The sequence below is a fragment of the Mizuhopecten yessoensis genome, unplaced genomic scaffold, assembly GCF_002113885.1.
Source record: "Mizuhopecten yessoensis strain PY_sf001 unplaced genomic scaffold, ASM211388v2 scaffold716279, whole genome shotgun sequence".
Classification (NCBI taxonomy): Eukaryota; Metazoa; Mollusca; class Bivalvia; order Pectinida; family Pectinidae; genus Mizuhopecten; species Mizuhopecten yessoensis.
Window position 1 is genome coordinate 371638 of NW_018480037.1, and position 20013 is coordinate 391650.

The window sequence follows — 20013 nt, forward strand, 5'->3', positions numbered from 1 at the left end:
TGAAAGACCTCTAACATTATAGGTGAAAGACCGAGTATACATGTATAGTCGGCAGACCTATAACTTTACAGGTGAAAGACCTCTAACATTATAGGTGAAAGACCGAGTATACATGTATAGTCGGCAGACCTATAACTTTACAGTTGAAAGACCTCTAACATTATAGGTGAAAGACCGAGTATACATGTATAGTCGGCAGACCTGTAACTTTACAGGTGAAAGACCTCTCACATTATAGGTGAAAGACCTCTCACATTATAGGTGAAAGACCGAGTATACATGTATAGTCGGCAGACCTATAACTTTACAGTTGAAAGACCTCTAACATTATAGGTGAACGACTGAGTATACATGTATAGGTGGTAGACGTATAACTTTACAGGTGAACGACCTCTAACATTATAGGTGAAAAACCTCTAACATTATAGGTGAAAGCCCGAGTATACATGTATAGTCGGCAGACCTATAACTTTACAGGTGAACGACCTCTAACATTATAGGTGAAAGACCGAGCATACATGTATAGTCGACAGACCAATGACTTAACAGGTGAAAGACCTCTAACATTATAGGTGAACGACTGAGTATACATGTATAGGTGGTAGACCTATAACTTTACAGGTGAATGATCTCTAACATTATAGGTGAAAGACCGAGCATACATGTATAGTCGGCAGACCTGTAACTTTACAGGTGAACGACCTCCAACATTAGAGGTGAAAGACCGAGTATACATGTATAGTCGACAGACCTGTAACTTTACAGGTGAACGACCTCTAACATTATAGGTGAAAGACCGAGTATACATGTATAGGTGGTAGACCTGTAACTTTACAGGTGAACAACCTCTAACTTTATAGGTGAAAGACTGAGTATACATGTATAGTCGGCAGACCTATAACTTTACAGATGAACGACCTCTAACATTATAGGTGAAAGACTGAATATACATGTATAGTCCGCAGACCTATAACTTTACAGGTGAAAGACCTCTAACATTATAGGTGAAAGACTGAATATACATGTATAGTCCGCAGACCTATAACTTTACAGGTGAAAGACCTCTAACATTATAGGTGAAAGACCGAGTATACATGTATAGGTGGTAGACCTGTAACTTTACAGGTGAACGACCTCTAACATTATAGGTGAAAGACCGAGTATACATTAATAGTCGGCAGGCCTATAACTTTACAGATGAACGACCTCTAACATTATAGGTGAAAGACTGAATATACATTATAGTCCGCAGTCCTGTAACTTTACAGGTGAAAGACCTCTAACATTATAGGTGAAAGACCGAGTATACATGTATAGTCGGCAGACCTGTAACTTTACAGGTGAAAGACCTATAACTTTACAGGTGAACGACCTCTATCTTTATAGGTGAAAGACTGAGTATACATGTATAGTCGGCAGACCTGTANATAACTATAAGATAACCACCTATACATATATTTTACATATATGTCCCCTATATATACCACTTGCATTTAAAATAATTCATATATGAGACATATATGAGAATGTAAAGGACACATATATATGTGTCTTATAACTTTCCTCTGTATGTCCAATAGCTAGGTTGATTCCATAAGGAATATATTTATCTAGCATTAAGCTCATGCCTGGTAAAGTGCCTACCCAACTTTTCAATGGGCCTCAAATTTATTTTCTAACCTAATCTATATTTTTCATTGTGCACTTCATCCAGGGTTATTACAGTACTTTTCTATGAATTATAACAAGTGTAATTTATACATTGTGACACTATTGGGGCTTATATCCGTTTCAATGAGTTTCGATCTAATTAATTTTCAAATCTATGAAAAAATATTAATACCATGGAGGTGGATGTGCATGCTGCCTACACAAGCTTAGATGGAATGATGGGAGATTGTGAGTAACATTCGATGAAGGAATAGAAAGCAATATATTTGCTGTTGTTTTTTGATAGATCTGAGCAGCTTTATGAAGTTTTTATTAACTTGGCTAGGAATCAAATTGGAGTAAGGGACTTGGGTAGCTAGTACCACTATATATTATGTACTTAGGAAAGATAAAATCTGATAACTCTGTCATCTGGAAACCACTCGTCAATAAGATTGCAGCTGCCTCAAGTTTCATCAAAATCTGATAAATTCTTCAGAAGATATTGTCTGGATATAAATCTGTACGTTGCTGAGGACATGTGATGGGGAACAAAGTAATCTCTACGTGTCTCTATTATAGGCAAAACAAAAAAACAGAAAAATTTGAGTTAAATTTTTATCTTTTTGTTCAAATGAGTGACTTGGCAGCTCTTGGATAAGACGATTTGAATTACATTGTTGCAGTTTCATTGAAAACATTTTTTCGTCTCAAAATCTTGGGATCTTTTCCCACACTCATTAAATGGGGACAAATAATGATTCTTTTGGTGACCTTGCCATTAAGCTTTGACGATATAGCCACAAAGGCAATATCTATATCTGATATCATTGGTGTTGTAAGGCCAAGAATTGAAGTCAGAGTTCAGAAACCAAAATGTTCCACTCCCTACTACATGTACATGTATTCTGAGAAATCATACTTTAGATAGTCATTAGTTGCTGTAATAGGCTAACAATTTGACCTTGACCTTTAAAGTGCTGAGAAAAATACAGCAAATAAGTTGGGAATTTTCATCATAAACAATCAAACAATCAATCAATCAATCAATCAGTCAATCAATCAAGCATAAATGAATAAAGCTTGTTCACATCTAACCACTTAATCTGTCAACAGGGCAGAACCAAAACATTTTTATTCTAATGAAAAACAATTAATAGCAAAAACCAACAGAAAAATAAAAACCAATATAGTTGCTTTAGCAGAAAATCCTCATGCCATCAATTTGTTCTGTGGTTGTGTGCATCAGCAAATTTCATCCCATTACAACAAAAGTCTCCAATCTAGCTCTGTTCTTCCGAAACAGATGAAAAAACTAGATGCTATTAAATTAATTCATTTCGTCATGTTTTTGCAGACGGATGAAACATGATGAAGGTTGATATCCTGGAATTTGTCACATTAAGCCATCCTTGTTTGGGTCTCTGTCAAGTGTAGGGGCTATAAATCCAGACCGTAGTCTTGGCCATACGCTACCCTCCAATGGGTCCATTTTCTATTCGTTCACATTTAGTAACAACTTTCCAAAAATAGGTTTTCAATTGTCTGTAATCACTGTTATGGAAGTAATCATTGATGGATGTGTGTTAAATAAGGCTAATGCTGTTGCCTACAATGGAGTCCCTAAAACTAAATAACAGATTTGACCAGTATTCATCTGAAGCTTAAGAGCTGACTCAATTTTGAAAACTCTTAACTTTGGAAAGAGGCCACTGGTGTGCTTGTGTCAATGTTTGGTAAAGGACTCATAACAGAATCCACCAATCAGAGTGTGTTCTCTGTACCAAAAAAGTACAAGATAAACTAGTTTGAAATCAAATATGTTACATGAATGAGATTAGTGTGCTTCCACCAGGAATTGAACCTGCAATCCAGACTCCTAGACAGTTGTTCAATCACTCAGCTAAAGGGAAATTCCCTCTAGCACGAAGCTAGAAAGTGACCGTTATCCTTTGTACAACTATAGATTTGTTTTTGTAAAGGAAAACGTAAGCCTCCCCTCTAACAGTTTAAAAGCTATGGCCCGGACAACATATTCCTTACAACTTTGCACTTATTTGACCTTTGACCTGTTATCACTATACCAGAGGCTGTATGCTTTACATGTTACTTCTATCTGAAGTTAAGCCAGTGTTTTTTCTACCTGAATTGCATCAGATTTTCAGCTTAAAAAGGAAGTTGTGTCGCCTGCCGGGAACCCCTAGAGATGTTCCTTTCATGAATTTGGAAAATATAGCATTCCTTTTTATTGAAATTGGCAAGATAATCCTACTTTTTTTCATTTTGGGAAAGTAAGGCGCTAGGGAAGCTGCCTGTATTCAGATGTAAATATAGGTAAACAAATCGCTGTAAGTAAGTATCATTCTATAACTATGGTTATTTGTATCACTATAATGTAATACATGTATTTATATTATATTTGATGATTGCATGTATTTTTATCATATTTGATGTTAAGTATAAAAAACTATTTTCATTATTTTATAATCCTGTTCAGGTACATTCCAAAGATATCAGAAGTATATAGACTCCACATACCAGTATTGATGAAGACCTTCTACCAATTTCTGTGAAGTTATTTAAAGAATACCATTAGCACTTTTTTGTATTGCACCTTGATGCATAAATCCATTTTCTTATCAAATGTACTGGATACATGATAGTTGGTAAGTGATCTCCTCCGGTTGATGAGATGGAGTAACTGATACAATTATTATACAGGGTCTGTATCAAGTTATTGATTGTCTAAATTAGGAAACATACCATCAATCTTGTTTCTAATAGATTCAGTTGGGGAGTAATTGCTGTATTATGAGGCACACAAAAGCATACATCAAACATGACTTGTAACAGCCATGCCATAAATACAGTACAGATTGTCTCAACTGTAAGTGTTATTAAACCATTACCATAAACATGGTTACATGCTCCCGAACTCGCCTGGAAGAAACTCTTCAGATAACCAGGAAACACCTAGATAACCAGGAAACCCCTTTAGATTACCTGGAAACCTCCAAAGCTCTCCATTAAATCTCTTTAGATCACCATGGAACCCTCGGTCACTTGAAACCCATGCTGCTCAGCACGGAAACCCCTTCGGTTCACCTGGAAACCCTAATAACTCTCTATGAAGCCGTCATTTACTATCCAAAATCCACTTGAGTTCATTTAAAGAGTCTCTTAGATACCATGAAATGCTCTCAGCTGACAATAAAACTATTTCAGCTCACCTTAAAACTGTTCAGCTCATTAGAGAACCTAACGACAGTTTGCAAGGAAACTCATTCAATTAATTAAGAACATCTATATAAAACCACTTTTCTAAACGTTTCACCATGGATAATCTATTATTTCAGCCCTCCTCCATATACATATATTGCTGGCATTGAAAAACATTGCTATTGCACAGCAATTGATTTACCAGGTAAGAAGCATGTCCTTGTACAATGACTAACTCTGATGTCCATACAAAGGACCCTGAGTGCCATTCCTTATTACAGCATAGCTGGGGATTATACTGACTATATATTACAGCGTTCCTGGGATTATATATATACTGTCCATATAACAGCAATCCTGGGATTATACTATCTATATTACAGCATTGCTGGCATTATACTGTCTATATTACAGCATTGCTGGGATTATACTATCTATATTACAGCATTGCTGGGATAATATTGTCTATATATTACAGCATTGCTAGGATTATTCTGTCTATATTACAGCATCGCTGGGATTATACTGTCTACATTACATTAATGCTGGAATTATACTGTCTACATTACATCATTGCTGGGATTCAACTGTCTACATTACAGCAATGCTAGAATTATACTGTCTATATTACAGCATCATTGGGATTATACTGTCTACATTACAGTAATGCTGGAATTATACTGTCTACATTACAGCATTGATGGGATTATACCGTCTCCGTTACAGCAATGCTGGAATTATACTGTCTCCATTACAGTAATGCTGGGATTATACTGTCTACATTACAGCAATGCTGGAATTATACTGTCTACATTACAGTAATGCTGGGATTATACTGTCTTCATTGCAACATTACTGGGATTATACTGTCTAAATTACAGCATTGCTGGGATTATACTGTCTACATTTCAGCAATGCTGGGATCATACTGTCTACATTACAGCAATGCTGGAATTATACTGTCTACATTGCAGAATTGCTGGGATTATAATGTCTACATTTCAGCAATGCTGGGATCATACTGTCTACATTACAGCATTGCTGGGATCATACTGTCTACATTTCAGCAATGCTGGGATCATACTGTCTACATTTCAGCAATGCTAGAATTATACTGTCTACATTACAGCATTGCTGGGATCATACTGTCTACATTATAGGAAAGCAAAGACTCAACTTTGGTATTTTAATATTTCAATAATGTTGAGGGAGATCAAAATGCTGGTACAAAAAATGAATCTTAAATAACCTTTTTTGTATTTTAGGGTTATTATCATCAGATAATCCAAATTATCGAGGTTTGTCTGATTTAACTGTTGATTTGTTACATCCTCCCAGCCATGGGTGATTATTAGAACAACTACAACTGACACAATGAAATATTCCTGCCTTTCAAATTGAGGAGGAAGTCATGAATACATATTAGCATACATAGAGGAACTGCTTGCTAACTATAAAAATCTTACTATTGATTAGGAACGGGTCCGTTTAGATCAACTGTAGAATATTTAAGTATTTTAGATTTTGGCATGGTTGTCCATGGATGACCGATTCAGTGTGATGTTTGGTTACAACATCAGAGATCCACATATAAAAATCTTATGCTTTGTGCTTAGAAACACAGCAAAATGACAGCTTTCCTGATCCCTAAGAAGGACTTACATATGTATTAGCACCCCTAAATGGATTTCCTATACATGAGGACTGTTTGTAAGACCACTTTTATGTTGTGGAACAGAGTAAACACTTGGAGAAACTTATCGTAATTGAGTTATAGCAGCATGTATCTGGACGCTGTACAACTCGGTTGATTTCTATCATACGCCATGGCAAGACACTGTAGAACAAAGCCTATCATAGTTCTCCAAGGTCACCTTTACATGAACTGGAAATAATTCTTCACGTTTATATCATTGCTAGCATTTAGTTATTTGGAGGAAAAAACATAACTATTCATTTTTTCTGCAGCACACTGGGTCAAAAAAAAAGTCCATGAAAAATTTAAACCATATTTTCGCTCTTGCATTATACACAATATTTTAGCCTATGTTGAAATTGCTCTTCTGTTAGTGATTTTACTAATGGGTAAATAAACTATAAGAAAGATTTAGAGAAGAAGTTGATCTCACATGAGATTTACTTTCTTGTAAAGGTGAAAAGAACAAAAACAAAGTGAAGTGACTAACCAATATTCCCCTATCTCCAGACAAACCTTTGATATCAAAAATGAAAAAAGGGCAATAATGTGATGCATTGCTTTCCTAAGTGGTACTCAGATTTGTACCCAAGGGTAGAATTTGGATATCCAGCATACCTACATAATGATCAACTCTTTCTCCTACCTCTAACTCTTAACCAACATTTTGGTAAAGGGAGACATTGACTTTGCAAATACAGGAAAAGGTATTGTATACCAATTTGCAATAGTTCACCAAAAATTTAAGATACATGCAAGACCTTCAGGGCAACCTTATGCAATAAGTCTTTTGTTCCAGAAGTGGTGACACTTTTAATTGAAAGTTTGTCACAGTTTTGACGGACTATAGATTTGACGTCATAATATAACGCTGTCATCTGATTGTGATGTCATAATATAACGCTGTCATCTGATTGTGATGTCATAATATAACGCTGTCATCTGATTGTAACGTTATAGCTTTAAAGGGCACTGAATACACATGAAAATGATCCTGATTTAACAACGATACTAGTTCCTAATTGTCCGTTTTGAAAGGTAGAGTGAGTTTTCTAAACTACATGTATCATTGACCAAGGTTTGTACACTGAAGCCATCCTTCACAAAAAAATCAAAGTACATCAACACCATTTTTTGGAATGGAGATGGAATGAACAGTTGATGACGATTTAATGAAGCTTTCATAATTTTGTTGTCATCATTAATTTGTTTCGGATTGTTAGGCAAAAATAAAATGTACCAAAAATAACCCACTCTATGGATTAACCAAACAAGTGCTTTATTTTAGATACCAATAAAAAGTTCACCTAACACACTCACTTTGATTTCATGACCAAAATAGAGCAAGTCTGCAACTGAAAGGAAATGGGGTTTCCAAGCAGCTAATGATAATTTATTAAAAGTCGTTAGGATAACATTTCTAGTGATCAGACCAATAAGGAGCCATTCAATATACCTTCAACTGAGTTGTGTGTATCACAATAAAGATGCCTTGATTATCCGTAGCCGTCCTCACACGACCATAAAACATGTAACCGCCCGCGGGAATCAATACACACTAACATCACCTAGTGTGTGTAAAACACTGGCTACCGATCATTCACTCTTTACCATAATGAGAAAAGTATGACTCTACACTCCGATGAATAAAACAAGACGTCCTATTTCGCCCACATGATAAATCCACATCACCCATGCAAATGGTTAATTCCACAACCTAAGGGACTTCATTCAACAAACTGTTGTAAATAACATATTCAATAAAAATAAAATTTGGCTAAATTTGGAAGGGTCTTTTATGATAAAATGTCAAATGTGATATTGAAAAATGAGGTAGAGTATTGTACTAAATCTATCTCATAACCTCTGAACTCTTTCAATTTCTTTAACACTAGGATATTTCATAATATGAGAACCTATAGCTACAAGTGCCATCAAAATAATTGTAAGGTTGTTAAAATTTACAGTGTTGTTCTATTCCTTAATGAAATTACAATGTTACAAGGACAAGTCTGTTGAATAATTTTCATCATCATGTGAAAACATTGAGGGTTACATAAAAAAAATCTACAACAACGATACACAAGCATGAGAAGACACATATTTATGTTTTTTATTAACTTAACATAACAATTCAAAATCAATCGCATGCACTTTAAAAATAAGTATTGGCTTTCAAAAATAGTGGGTGGAATCGTCAAATATTTTGTTACCTTTAATTATATAACCAAGCTCTAAATAAATACGACCAAAAGGCCATCAGATTTTACATCATCCGTACTCTGTACACACCTCAGTGTTTAAATGTATATTTGTATGGCCTTATTATCAGTAAAATGGTAAGTGAGAACCTTGAGGAATATTACCAAACAAAGCACTTGAGCATGAGCGTCACCAATGTATGGCATTTAGACTTCCCACAATACAATAACAGTGATCGTCTTAATTAACACCCACTACATCATATCCGCTGCCTATTCAACAGTGTCGTCATCACTCAGAGGAAATCAATGCTGGATCACTGTAAACAGGACCGAGCACACAATAGCGACATCAGTACTATTTCCAGGTTCATGTATTTCACATTGCGTCATTTTGAAAACTTTTCCAATGTTTGTTGATGAGGCTGACAATTCAATATTATTTAGGGTACTTAGAAACTAAAAAATTTCACTCGAGATAGTATATTGTTTATTTTTTACCTTGACAAACTTGACAAAATTCACATGACAAGAATTTAAAGATACAAGATATCACATGTAGGAACTTTTGAATCAATAAAAAAAATGTACATATACAAATGAAAATCTGACAGAACTTACCTTGCTAGTTTGCTAAGTCCAAGCACCCTCTTGTTTGGTAAATAACCTATGGAAACCTGGAAAGAATATAAAGGCTAAATTAGGAAAATCACAGAAAAAAACAGTTTACTTGTATTACAAAATCTGTTTTCTCATCCCTCTATTAATATAATTTCAACAGCTTGACGGGTAAGAATTAGAGTGAAATTATTTTCTCTATGTTATGCAGCGCCAAAAGGTGGTGTGATGGTCTGAGATTAGCACAAGCAAATCCCTACTGTGTGTTACCTGTATGTGTACATGTAATTCAGGCGACACAGGTAGCGACAGGCAAGTTCAAGTTTTATATTTAATATCCAGATATCGGTAATCAGTGATATGGGGAGTAATCTGGAAGTATATTCACAGGGGATCAATTTTATGGTAAATCTAATAATTAAATGCAAACATTTGTTTGTATGTGCATACATGCTTTATGTCCATAACACGTATTGTTGTGTTTGAAAATGTTTTGTTTGTTTAATAAATCAGTCGCAGCGCCTCTTTCACAGTGAAATACATTTCTGTATTTTTTGTTGTTTATCCTATTGGATAACTGAGTAGAGAACGAAATTCGTATGTACAATGTACCATGTTTGTATTAAAAATATACATTTTTGAACAAAATAACAAAAAAATAGGGTGATTGTCATTTTTTGTCCCAAAGACGTCTCAGCTAAAGGTCTTTTAAGAAATCAAGTTAAGGTTAAGGTATTAATTAAGAAATATGGAATGAGTTTCATGATTTTTTTTTTTTCGATAATCAAATAACAATTCTGAAGCTGTGGCCTTGACCTTAGACATGTGACCCTGACGTCAACTGGTTTCCAGAGATCAGTGCCAAGAATGATTATCATCTAAAAATTTAATGATAACTGGTTGTAAACCTTAGTAAGAAACCTGTGGACATGCCAAATATTAAATTTTTCCATCATCATATAAATATTTTGTAGCTATGACCTTGACCTTGAATGAATTTGACCTTCCACTGGTCTCAAGAAATTAAGTCAAAACTAGCAGACAAGCCAAATTTACAAAAATCAAATTATCATGTAAAGATTTTGTAGCTATGACCTTGATCAAATACCCCTGAAATTCATATGGGCTCAAGAGGCTGATGTGAGGAATACATGTGTGATGTTTCATTAAGCTTGGTTGGAAACCTTAGTAAGAAACCTGTGGACAATCCTAATGTATAATTTTCTATTATCATGTAGAGATCCTGTAGTGGTGACCTTGACCTCTAACATAAAGACCCATTTCTCACATCCTGACACTGGATGCAAAAATATATTGCAACATGTCTAATGTGCATGACGAACATTGGCAAAGCTTAATGGGAAGCTAGAAAGCTAGGCTAGCTTAGAAAAGCAAAACCAAATTAGGCCTATATTGCATAATATTCATCTAGAATCATTCATGTTTAAAACGAAATTATATCAGCTTTTCAAAAAAAAATGCTTAACATTTGTTGAAATGTGTCTTTCAAACATGAGAGCTAATGTTTAGGAAATGATTACTAAGCCAAGGAATGCTCGAGGATATAAATTGCCCTGATCCAGGTATTTGATTAATATTGATTGCCCATTAGCTTAGATGTGTGTTTCATGCAGAATACATTGTTGCAATCCTATTATTTCTAATGACATCCCATTGTTTACACTGTCCATGGTGTCAGATTCTTCACTGGTTAACTCAGCCTCTATTTTTCTGTGACTTTAGTTGTAATAGGGTACCATTAGGAACATATTCATGAAACCCTCCTGGTCACACTCAGATTCTGCACTGAATTCATACAAACACTTTCAGATAAAAAGGGAAATACAAAATTCAGTGTTTTATGGATATTATTACTGATTTTGACAATACTTTGATAAATTTAAAAGGAAGCACATTTATCAGGATTGAAACAGAAGGAAATGTAGGAACTCTTCAGGATTATCCTTTTAAGATGAAAGTAAAAAATCCCTCAATAAGTCGGATTTATTTGGTACCTATTCTTGATCATGGCCATTTGTAATTGATCATTGGTAGACCTAATGTTATTTTACAAATGTTTGTCGCAATAATAGCTCTCAAGAGCTAATGTTCCTTGTTTACCTGTATGCGACGTTAAATAAAACTTTTGTATCTTGTATTACTTAATCTGCTTCACCTACTATAATCGATCATGACAACACTACAGATCCTCATTACCAATATTTCCAATAACTCTTTGGAAATTTATTTCTCATCTCAAAAGCAATAAAATTGTCTACAAGGAACCCTTAATCCAGGATTATATAGGAAGTTATTTTGCTAGTTGTATAATTTGCTATAGAACTTTTTTGTTCACAGGACATTTTTTTGAAAGTGATACAATTATGACTTCTTAATACCAAATTCAGAATTCATTTCAATAAGCACGTTCTTAGTACATGTAAACAGGTTTTACTCCTTGTTTCCCTTTTAAATCACTGTCGCTAAATACTGTGTTTCTTATCAAGATACAAATTAAAAGAAAAGAGCTTACCTTGCCAATAAATGGTACTAGATGGTGTTCACATAAAGAGAACATCTCAATGTCTTTTACTATCACCATGTCGTCGTGATCCTCATCAAATATGGCATCGTTTAGGGCGTCTACAACATCAAACTCAAACATCAGCTAAATATGATCTTCATCAAATATGGCATCGTTTAGGGCATCTACAACATCAAACTCAAACATCAGCTAAATATGATCCTCATCAAATATGGCATCGTTTAGGGCGTCTACAATATCAAACTCAAACATCAGCTAAATATAATCTTCATCAAATATGGCATCGTTTAGGGCATCTACAACATCAATCTCAAACATCAGCTAAATATGATCCTCATCAAATATGGCATCTTTTAGGGCGTCTACAACATCAAACTCCTATATATATATATATATACGCCTTACATATGAAGCTGATATAAGGAATAGCAAACGACATTATTTCTAGGAAGAACATTGAATTTAGTATGTAGGGCTTCAGATTTATAACAATATAATCTATAAGTTTAAGTTTGGTTCCTGTAACATACCAGTAAATAAATAATATCTTGAATATAACTTGTCTAGACTACTCTGTTTTGGGATTTATCAGATTTAAATACAACTTTACTTTATTCTCCCTATATCAAAGCAATTTGTTAAATTGACTATATCTCGCTCTTTGCTGTCCAGGGAGTTGTTCCTCTATCAGCTGTGTGGTGGTCTGAAACTAAAACACTCCCAGCAGTTTCTGGGGGGTGTTGCAGTTTAACTCCCTCAGCAACTTCTGTGAGTTCCTGGACCTTGTATTGACCTGACCCCACCCAATTATTATCAATAAAGCACAGATGATCTTGAAAGAGTTGATTTGGCTTTTGATAAGTTTCTGGGAAGTGTGGATAGGTTATGCTTTTTAAAAATGTGTGTGTGTTTTTGTATCTATACAATTAAACAGTTAAATTATGGGCTTGAGGGATAGGGCAAGTTTCTAATTCCCTCAACCAAGCCTATTGCCCTCTGCTTGACCTTGGTAAATAGACCTAGTCCCAGGGAACTAGAAACTTTATATGTCCCTTAATCCAATACTTTAACTGTTTGCTACCACTTATCATTTGAAAAACATATGGCTATCTATAACTTCCATGTATTATCAGAGGATTTTGACAACTATTAGATAAGAGTTTTTGGAAGAGATAAATTGAGTTTAGATAACAGTAAAAGTTAGCAGAACGGGCCATGTGTCATGATATACAAGTGGACTAAAATGTTATCTCTCCACCTTTTCTTGTTTCGTGTATCATGACAAAGTTTTACAACCTGAAAAATAATGTAAATACAAAGAAAATATCACTTCCAAAATCACATACATAACGCCAATTAAAAAATAAACATATATCTATAAAACAAATGTTGAATTAAACTCTACCACCGGGACGTCATGATAAAAATTATTCTCTGCTTCATGTATCACTTTTTCATGTCCTGTTGCAAAAAATCTATATGTTGGAAGTGGTGTCCTTTTAAAATGGCCTACAAATGTATCAAGTGTACCCTAAAGTGTGCGTTACCATGCCAACGATGCACCAGAGGACACACCAGACTGGAACATCCATTGGGAAATGGAACCATTTTTCTAATGAAAGATAAGCCCACGTATCATGTGAAACATTTTTCAGAATAAAACTAGTAGTTTTGACAAACTGTTGTCCATGCAGCCAGCTTTTATCAAATACAGTAAAAAATCTGCTCAAGTTGAACTACTCACAGGATAAAAAAAAAACAAATGTTAGAGATATAGGGTGTTATACAATGTATATGGAACACAAAATAGCTGAGTAGGTCTGGAATGGGTTAGCATGTCAAAGTGACATTTCTTCATTTCTCTTCAGGGTATAGGTAAAGTCTTTAAGGCAATTCCTGATATACTGAGAAAGATTTTGATGAAAAAACCCCCACCGTAATTCAATATAATTGTTATTACTGTTAGTGAGCAAATTCTTTCACTTACATCTACCTATATAATGGTGCTTAAAACAGAAGTGCCTTTAGGAAGCTACTGGAAAAGTAAACAGGATGGGCTTACATGATTTGGGTAGTCAGCTGATGTAACATGTTTTTTTTCTCTTCTAGATGGGAGTGTCCACCTATAGCTATACATTACGACTGTTGCTGTTTGTATTTTTGGGAATTCCCATGAATAACACACTAAATGCAGCTTATTTGAAAAGTGTTAACAAGACATGTAAGGATTAGAAAATTATTGAGAAATTTGTTAAGATGAAATATTAAATACAATGTACATTAAATTGAATATATGCTGAGGACCTGATACCCTACATTTGCCATTCAAATTAACATGAAGTTTCTGTTGAGTTTGGAGAGATACTGAACAAATTTCTGTAAGGAGAAATATCTAGGTACTTTTAAATCATCTGGATTTTCATTAACAGGAAGTACCTGTTCAATTAAGAAAAGTTTCTGACTCACCAAAGTTCAAATTAACCAGATTCTACCATACTTTCTGTCTTATCCTTGTTCGACCAAATTCAATTCATTCAAAAGAACATGTTTCTGTAAGAGTGACCTGTATAAAGCGACCACCTGTCTGAAAATCTAGTTTTTTCAATATTCCCACCAAAGATCACATAACTTAGGTATGAACACACATGTCATTTAATTGGATGAATGGGCCATTGATTGTGTACATGCTGACTGCTGTACTAAGTGGCTTTATTTGTTGTGATTATTGAAGTGGGAGATCACAACAGGAAAACAGATTCAACTTTACAGCAACATTGATCTCATTGGAAGGAATCAATAAACGCCCAGGATGGCACTCCAGTGACGGCCTCCATGTTTACACTCCAGACAATGTCCCAAACAAGAAATCCTTTCATGAATATAATTTGCATTGACAAACAAGTGTTGGTAGGAGTGTGGTTCTCGTCCTCCATACATCGTCCTCCATACATCGTAATGGGGATGGACTTGGCACTGAAATCAAAGCCATTCCCATTCATGATTGAGTCAGTGTCACTCAGGGATAGAGTAAGGTTGTTCAGTCTTTTTGTACTTGTTTCATGGTCGTCCAGAAAATCAGTATTAAATATCAAGGCCCAAGTTCTTTGCTCATCACCCATACAACATCAAAAAATGTCAAGGCTCAACACATAGGATTATAATGTAATATACATGTAGTGAGTGATGTAACATGTGCCTGGTAATGACCCAAAAGTAATCGGAGCCTATAATGGTGTATATGTCGGTCTTTAAAAACCTTTAATGGTTCCCAATATAATGAGAATACTTTTGATAAATAAATTTCTAATTCCAAGTGCCACGCATATTTTTAGTATTAATGAAGAAATTTGATCACTGAAACCTATGTATAGACAATTCGAATATAAATGTAGAAATAATGGGTCTGCTTTATTTGGATAGTTCACCGACGTAATGAGTACACCAATATTAGGGTAAGCAAACCCCCCTGCCTAGCTGGTCAGCTTTTTCGATGTCAAGTGTGCCAATAATTTTAGACCTATTAGTTCTTAAGAAGAAGCTGAACATTTTAACATATATATAACTACTTTCACCTCTTATATAAAGATCCCCTCAAATGGCTCAACTTCGTCTTAATGGCAGAGTTTAATTTCCTTTACAAACCTTAAAGTATATCAAAAAAGGTGATACAAAATGAATATAAAAACCATCAACTGCTGATTTGTAACAAGAAGATTGTTTAAAAATGACCAAAATTTATCATCTCCCCCATATAGGCCAGTCAAAGGGGCCAGTCCTACTTCTCTCGCAATTCTGAATCATCTGCTGATACTTCCTACTAAATTTTGTTATGTTTGGCCAGGCCGTGAATCTAGAGAAGAAGTCATTCAAACAAAAAATTTAGATATAGATGACAAACAGCTGCAGATTGCATATGCTCACTTGGCCATTTGTATAAGTTGTGCTAAAACCACCTCCCTAATGTGACTAATCTAGATTGAGTCAACACCTAGATTGAGTCTGTGTCCTTTTGTCCGACTTGTCATTATGCATGTACAGTACTTGCTATGAGTTGTAAAACATCAGCAAACAGAGAAACAATACAGAATATCAAATCTCCAGTCACCCGATCATATAGCAGTACAAACATATACATAGAAATACTTATTCTTTGTAGAGGGCAGACGATCCCTTTACGAAGCCGATTACCTGGTATATACCAAAAACACATGTAATATGTGTATGTGTGGTTTAAAGTTGCAGGAGAACTTGCTTTTAATGAAAAAATACAATTAAGTTCTGGCTAATGGCTGTTCTTTTTATAACAGATCTGAAAGGTAGAAACAAATATTTGCTGTACTCCAGTTTCAGTTTAAACACTAAAGTTGATTTATTTCGGATGAGAATGAAAGAGAAATGAGAATTGGCCAACACCCAGACTGTTAATTTATTAGTTGAATGTCTACTGTATATAAAATTACATGCATATGTAGCTTGGTTTGGTTGTTATTTCATTTATACGAATTATTACAGTTGATACAGTTAAAAATACCCCAATCTCATGCTATAAAACATTATGTAGATGAATATAAAATTCTTGTGGCAATGATTCATCCAATTAACCCTTTCACCCCTATATAACTTTAATAACCTCTACCATAAATTGATCTGGATGAGTCCATTATGGTCTACAGTGTTGAAAGGGTTAACATGAAGAGAAATACATTGAAATTACATCTTTTCTTCAACCAGGTACATCTTACAGCTAAATGTGTAAAAGTTAGAAATGAAGAAATAGGATCTAAATACAAGAGAGATGACAATAATTCGGTACTGTGCCGGTATTTGTAAAAAGTGTTACTCAATCTAGTTACCACTGCCTCAAAATAAAGAAATAGTATCTAAATCCAAGAGAGATAACAAAACTTGAGTCCTGTACCTAAAGCAGGACACTGTAGGCACAGGACATGTACTGTATACAACAAGTGGATGACACCTGTAAATAATTAGAAAGGCTAGGGATACACATGTATACAGTAATGTGAACTTTTATGTACGGGGACAATGAATTACACATCTCTGCTTTAACAGTGTTAGACACATCATACCATGAGTTTTGTTACCTCTTTGCACTGAACATTAAACAAAAAATAAGTATTGTACATTTGTAATGAAATAGGTGAATTCATTATGATTTTATTTTAACACTCTATAAACATTAATTGTATACATACAAATTTAGGGAAATATACATTTATTTGGGCGAAAAGAAAGTTTATTTGCCAGAAGAAAAATCTAAAATTTAGTATGTACAAGCAAACTTAAGTACTGCAGTACAAGGAAGGAGGAATTGGTAAAAAATAGAGTGGTATATCCCTTATTAATATTTCATTTAACGCACATGTTATCAAATACAATGAAGGACTTGTTTTTGTCTATAATTTGTAACACTCCAAGGGTTACGCGCACTTACGTTCCCTGCACTGCCGGAATGTTTCATAGCAAAATTGAAGGCACCGGCTTACCGTTTGATTGGTCTTAGGTAAAAAAACAACCTGACCAATCGCTAGGTTAATATCTGTTCTTTGAAGATTACAGAGGGGCGACACCTGACTTCAAAGGCAGTCATATTTAGCCTTAGCTAAGGTGGAATTCGTTTGATGTACATTAAAGATTCAAACTACTCTTTGTTTCCTCCACAAGATGATGCACACTGATCATGAGCCTTCAATTTGTCCATGACATATTCCACGAGTGCAGAGAGTGTAAGTGAACACAACCCGGGAGTATCGAGGGTGCCTAAGTCCCCAAAATCTGATAGATTCTTCCACAATGAGTCCTCTTAATGTTTTATTGTTTCCCCCTTCTCAAAGCCTTCTTCATTTTATAGCTTCTCCAATCCCAAGGCCAATTGATCTTTAGGCTCCCCTCTACTTTTAGTCAATCAATCAACCAATATTTTATTATAGTGTCACGCATCATTAAATTCACAAACAATCATTCATAAAATATCATATACAGCGTGTTTATAAAAGATGCCAAGCCGATATCGGCTTATGAGATACTTTTAGTCCTCTTGATCTTATGATACTGTATACTGGGGAACTTTCGCTCAGTCAGATATTCACCATTCTGTGGTAAAAATCATATTTATATAGTATGCTTTGTATTAGTTTTTGTGATCATGATAGATTTACCCTCACTGAGAAGAGCACAAAAGACAAAAGCTGAACTGTTGTAAAACTTTTCTGGAATACAGTAGTAGTTCCCCCTCTCCAAGCCTTTTTAATCTTACAGCTTCCCCTGCACTAGTGTACCCTTTATAATAATCTAGCTATACAGCCCCTCTCCAAGCCTATTTAATCTTACAGCTTCCCCTGCACTAGTGTACCCTTTATAATTATCTAGCTATACAGCTCCTCTCCAAGCCTATTTAATCTTACAGCTTCCCCTGCACTAGTGTACCCTTTATAATTATCTAGCTATACAGCTCCTCTCCAAGCCTATTTAATCTTACAGATTCCCCTGCACTAGTGTACCCTTTATAATTATCTAGCTATACAGCCTCTCTCCAAGCCTATTTAATCATACAGCTTCCCCTGCACTAGTGTACCCTTTATAGTTATCTAATTATACAGCCCCTCTCCAAGCCTATTTAATCTTACAGCTTCCCCTGCACTAGTGTACCCTTTATAATTATCTAATTATACAGCCCCTCTCCAAGCCTATTTAATCTTACAGCTTCCCCTGCACTAGTGTCCCCTTTATAATTATCTAGCTATACAACCCTTCTCCAAGCCTATTTAATCTTACAGATTCCCCTGCACTAGTGTACCCTTTATAATTATCTAGTTATACAGCTCCTCTCCAAGCCTATTTAATCTTACAGATTCCCCTGCACTAGTGTACCCTTTATAGTTATCTAATTATACAGCCCCTCTCCAAGCCTATTTAATCTTACAGATTCCCCTGCACTAGTGTACCCTTTATAATTATCTAGCTATACATCTGACCAATCTAAATGAATACAGCTGTTCATTATTACGTACCATAGGTATTTTGTTATTAACATCTGATTTTAATGAGATTGTACAGCTGATCTAACGGCAATCCCATTGTTCAAACTCCATCCATATATATAGTCACAGCTTTTCAAGGATGACAAAGCATTTTCTATTCAGCCTTACCTTCACGATTGAAAAGCAAATAAAAAAATCCATTGAGTTCTAGTTGCATCATTAATCAGGAAATAAACCATATTTTTCTCGGATCCAACAGTTGCAACACTTAATTGAAAACCCTTGAAATTGTATACCAGTGCTTATGAGAAACTTCAGTTAGGTCATTTTAGTCCAGAGAGTACAGCTATGTGTGTTCCTCTCAGTCATGATGTGTTAATTAATTTCCATAAGACCAATGTGTACCATTTGAATACACATTCAATCATGAATAAGGTTTGATCAGTTAAACAACTGATTGTTTAAATATTGAAAATACCTTGGTTTCTCCCCAACAATCTAACAAACTCCAAAAATCAATGTATCAACAATGCCATTGTTTGAACAAATAAAAAGATGTTTTCATTTATACGAGTTATTGCAGTTGATACAGTTAAAAATATCCCAATCTCATGCTATAAAACATTATGTAGATGAATACAAGAGGCCCATAGGGCCTGTATCGCTCACCTGGATATCTAAGCAATCATGGCAGAATATTCTCCAAATGAGATCCAAGGGAATATGCCAGACCCCAAGGCCAATCCTTGTAGCATATATATCTGTATTCAATTTTTCATGCCCAGCAATTATATGTATGGTTATGAGGTGGGGATCTCAACTGTTTCCAAGTTGTGACATAGAAACTAGGTCCCTACGGTTGTGGCCAGACCCTAGGATCAATTCTAATATCATGACTGCATTTGTCTCTTTTTACGCAGCATTTGTATATATAGTTTTGGGGTAGGGATTTCAACAGTTTCAAAGTTATGACCCAGGGGTTAAGTCTGCAAGGGTGGGGCAAACCCTGGGGTCAATTCTAATATCATGACTGCATTTGTCTCTTTATGCCCAACAATTGTATATATAGTTTTGGGGTGGGGATCT

At 35.0% G+C, this 20013-nt stretch overlaps 1 protein-coding gene across 2 annotated transcripts in view; it reads right to left on the reverse strand.

Moving 5' to 3' along the window:
* LOC110442568 (GTP cyclohydrolase 1-like) overlaps window positions 1-20013 on the reverse strand; it is a 35909-nt gene that overhangs the window by 9640 nt on the left and 6256 nt on the right. For both annotated transcript variants that reach the window (XM_021486237.1, XM_021486235.1), the window contains exons 2-3: window positions 11918-12027; window positions 9388-9443 (exon numbers count right to left, since the gene is read on the reverse strand). In XM_021486237.1, the coding sequence (XP_021341912.1) occupies window positions 9388-9443; window positions 11918-12027 (166 nt within the window). The remainder of the gene's footprint in view (window positions 1-9387; window positions 9444-11917; window positions 12028-20013) is intronic.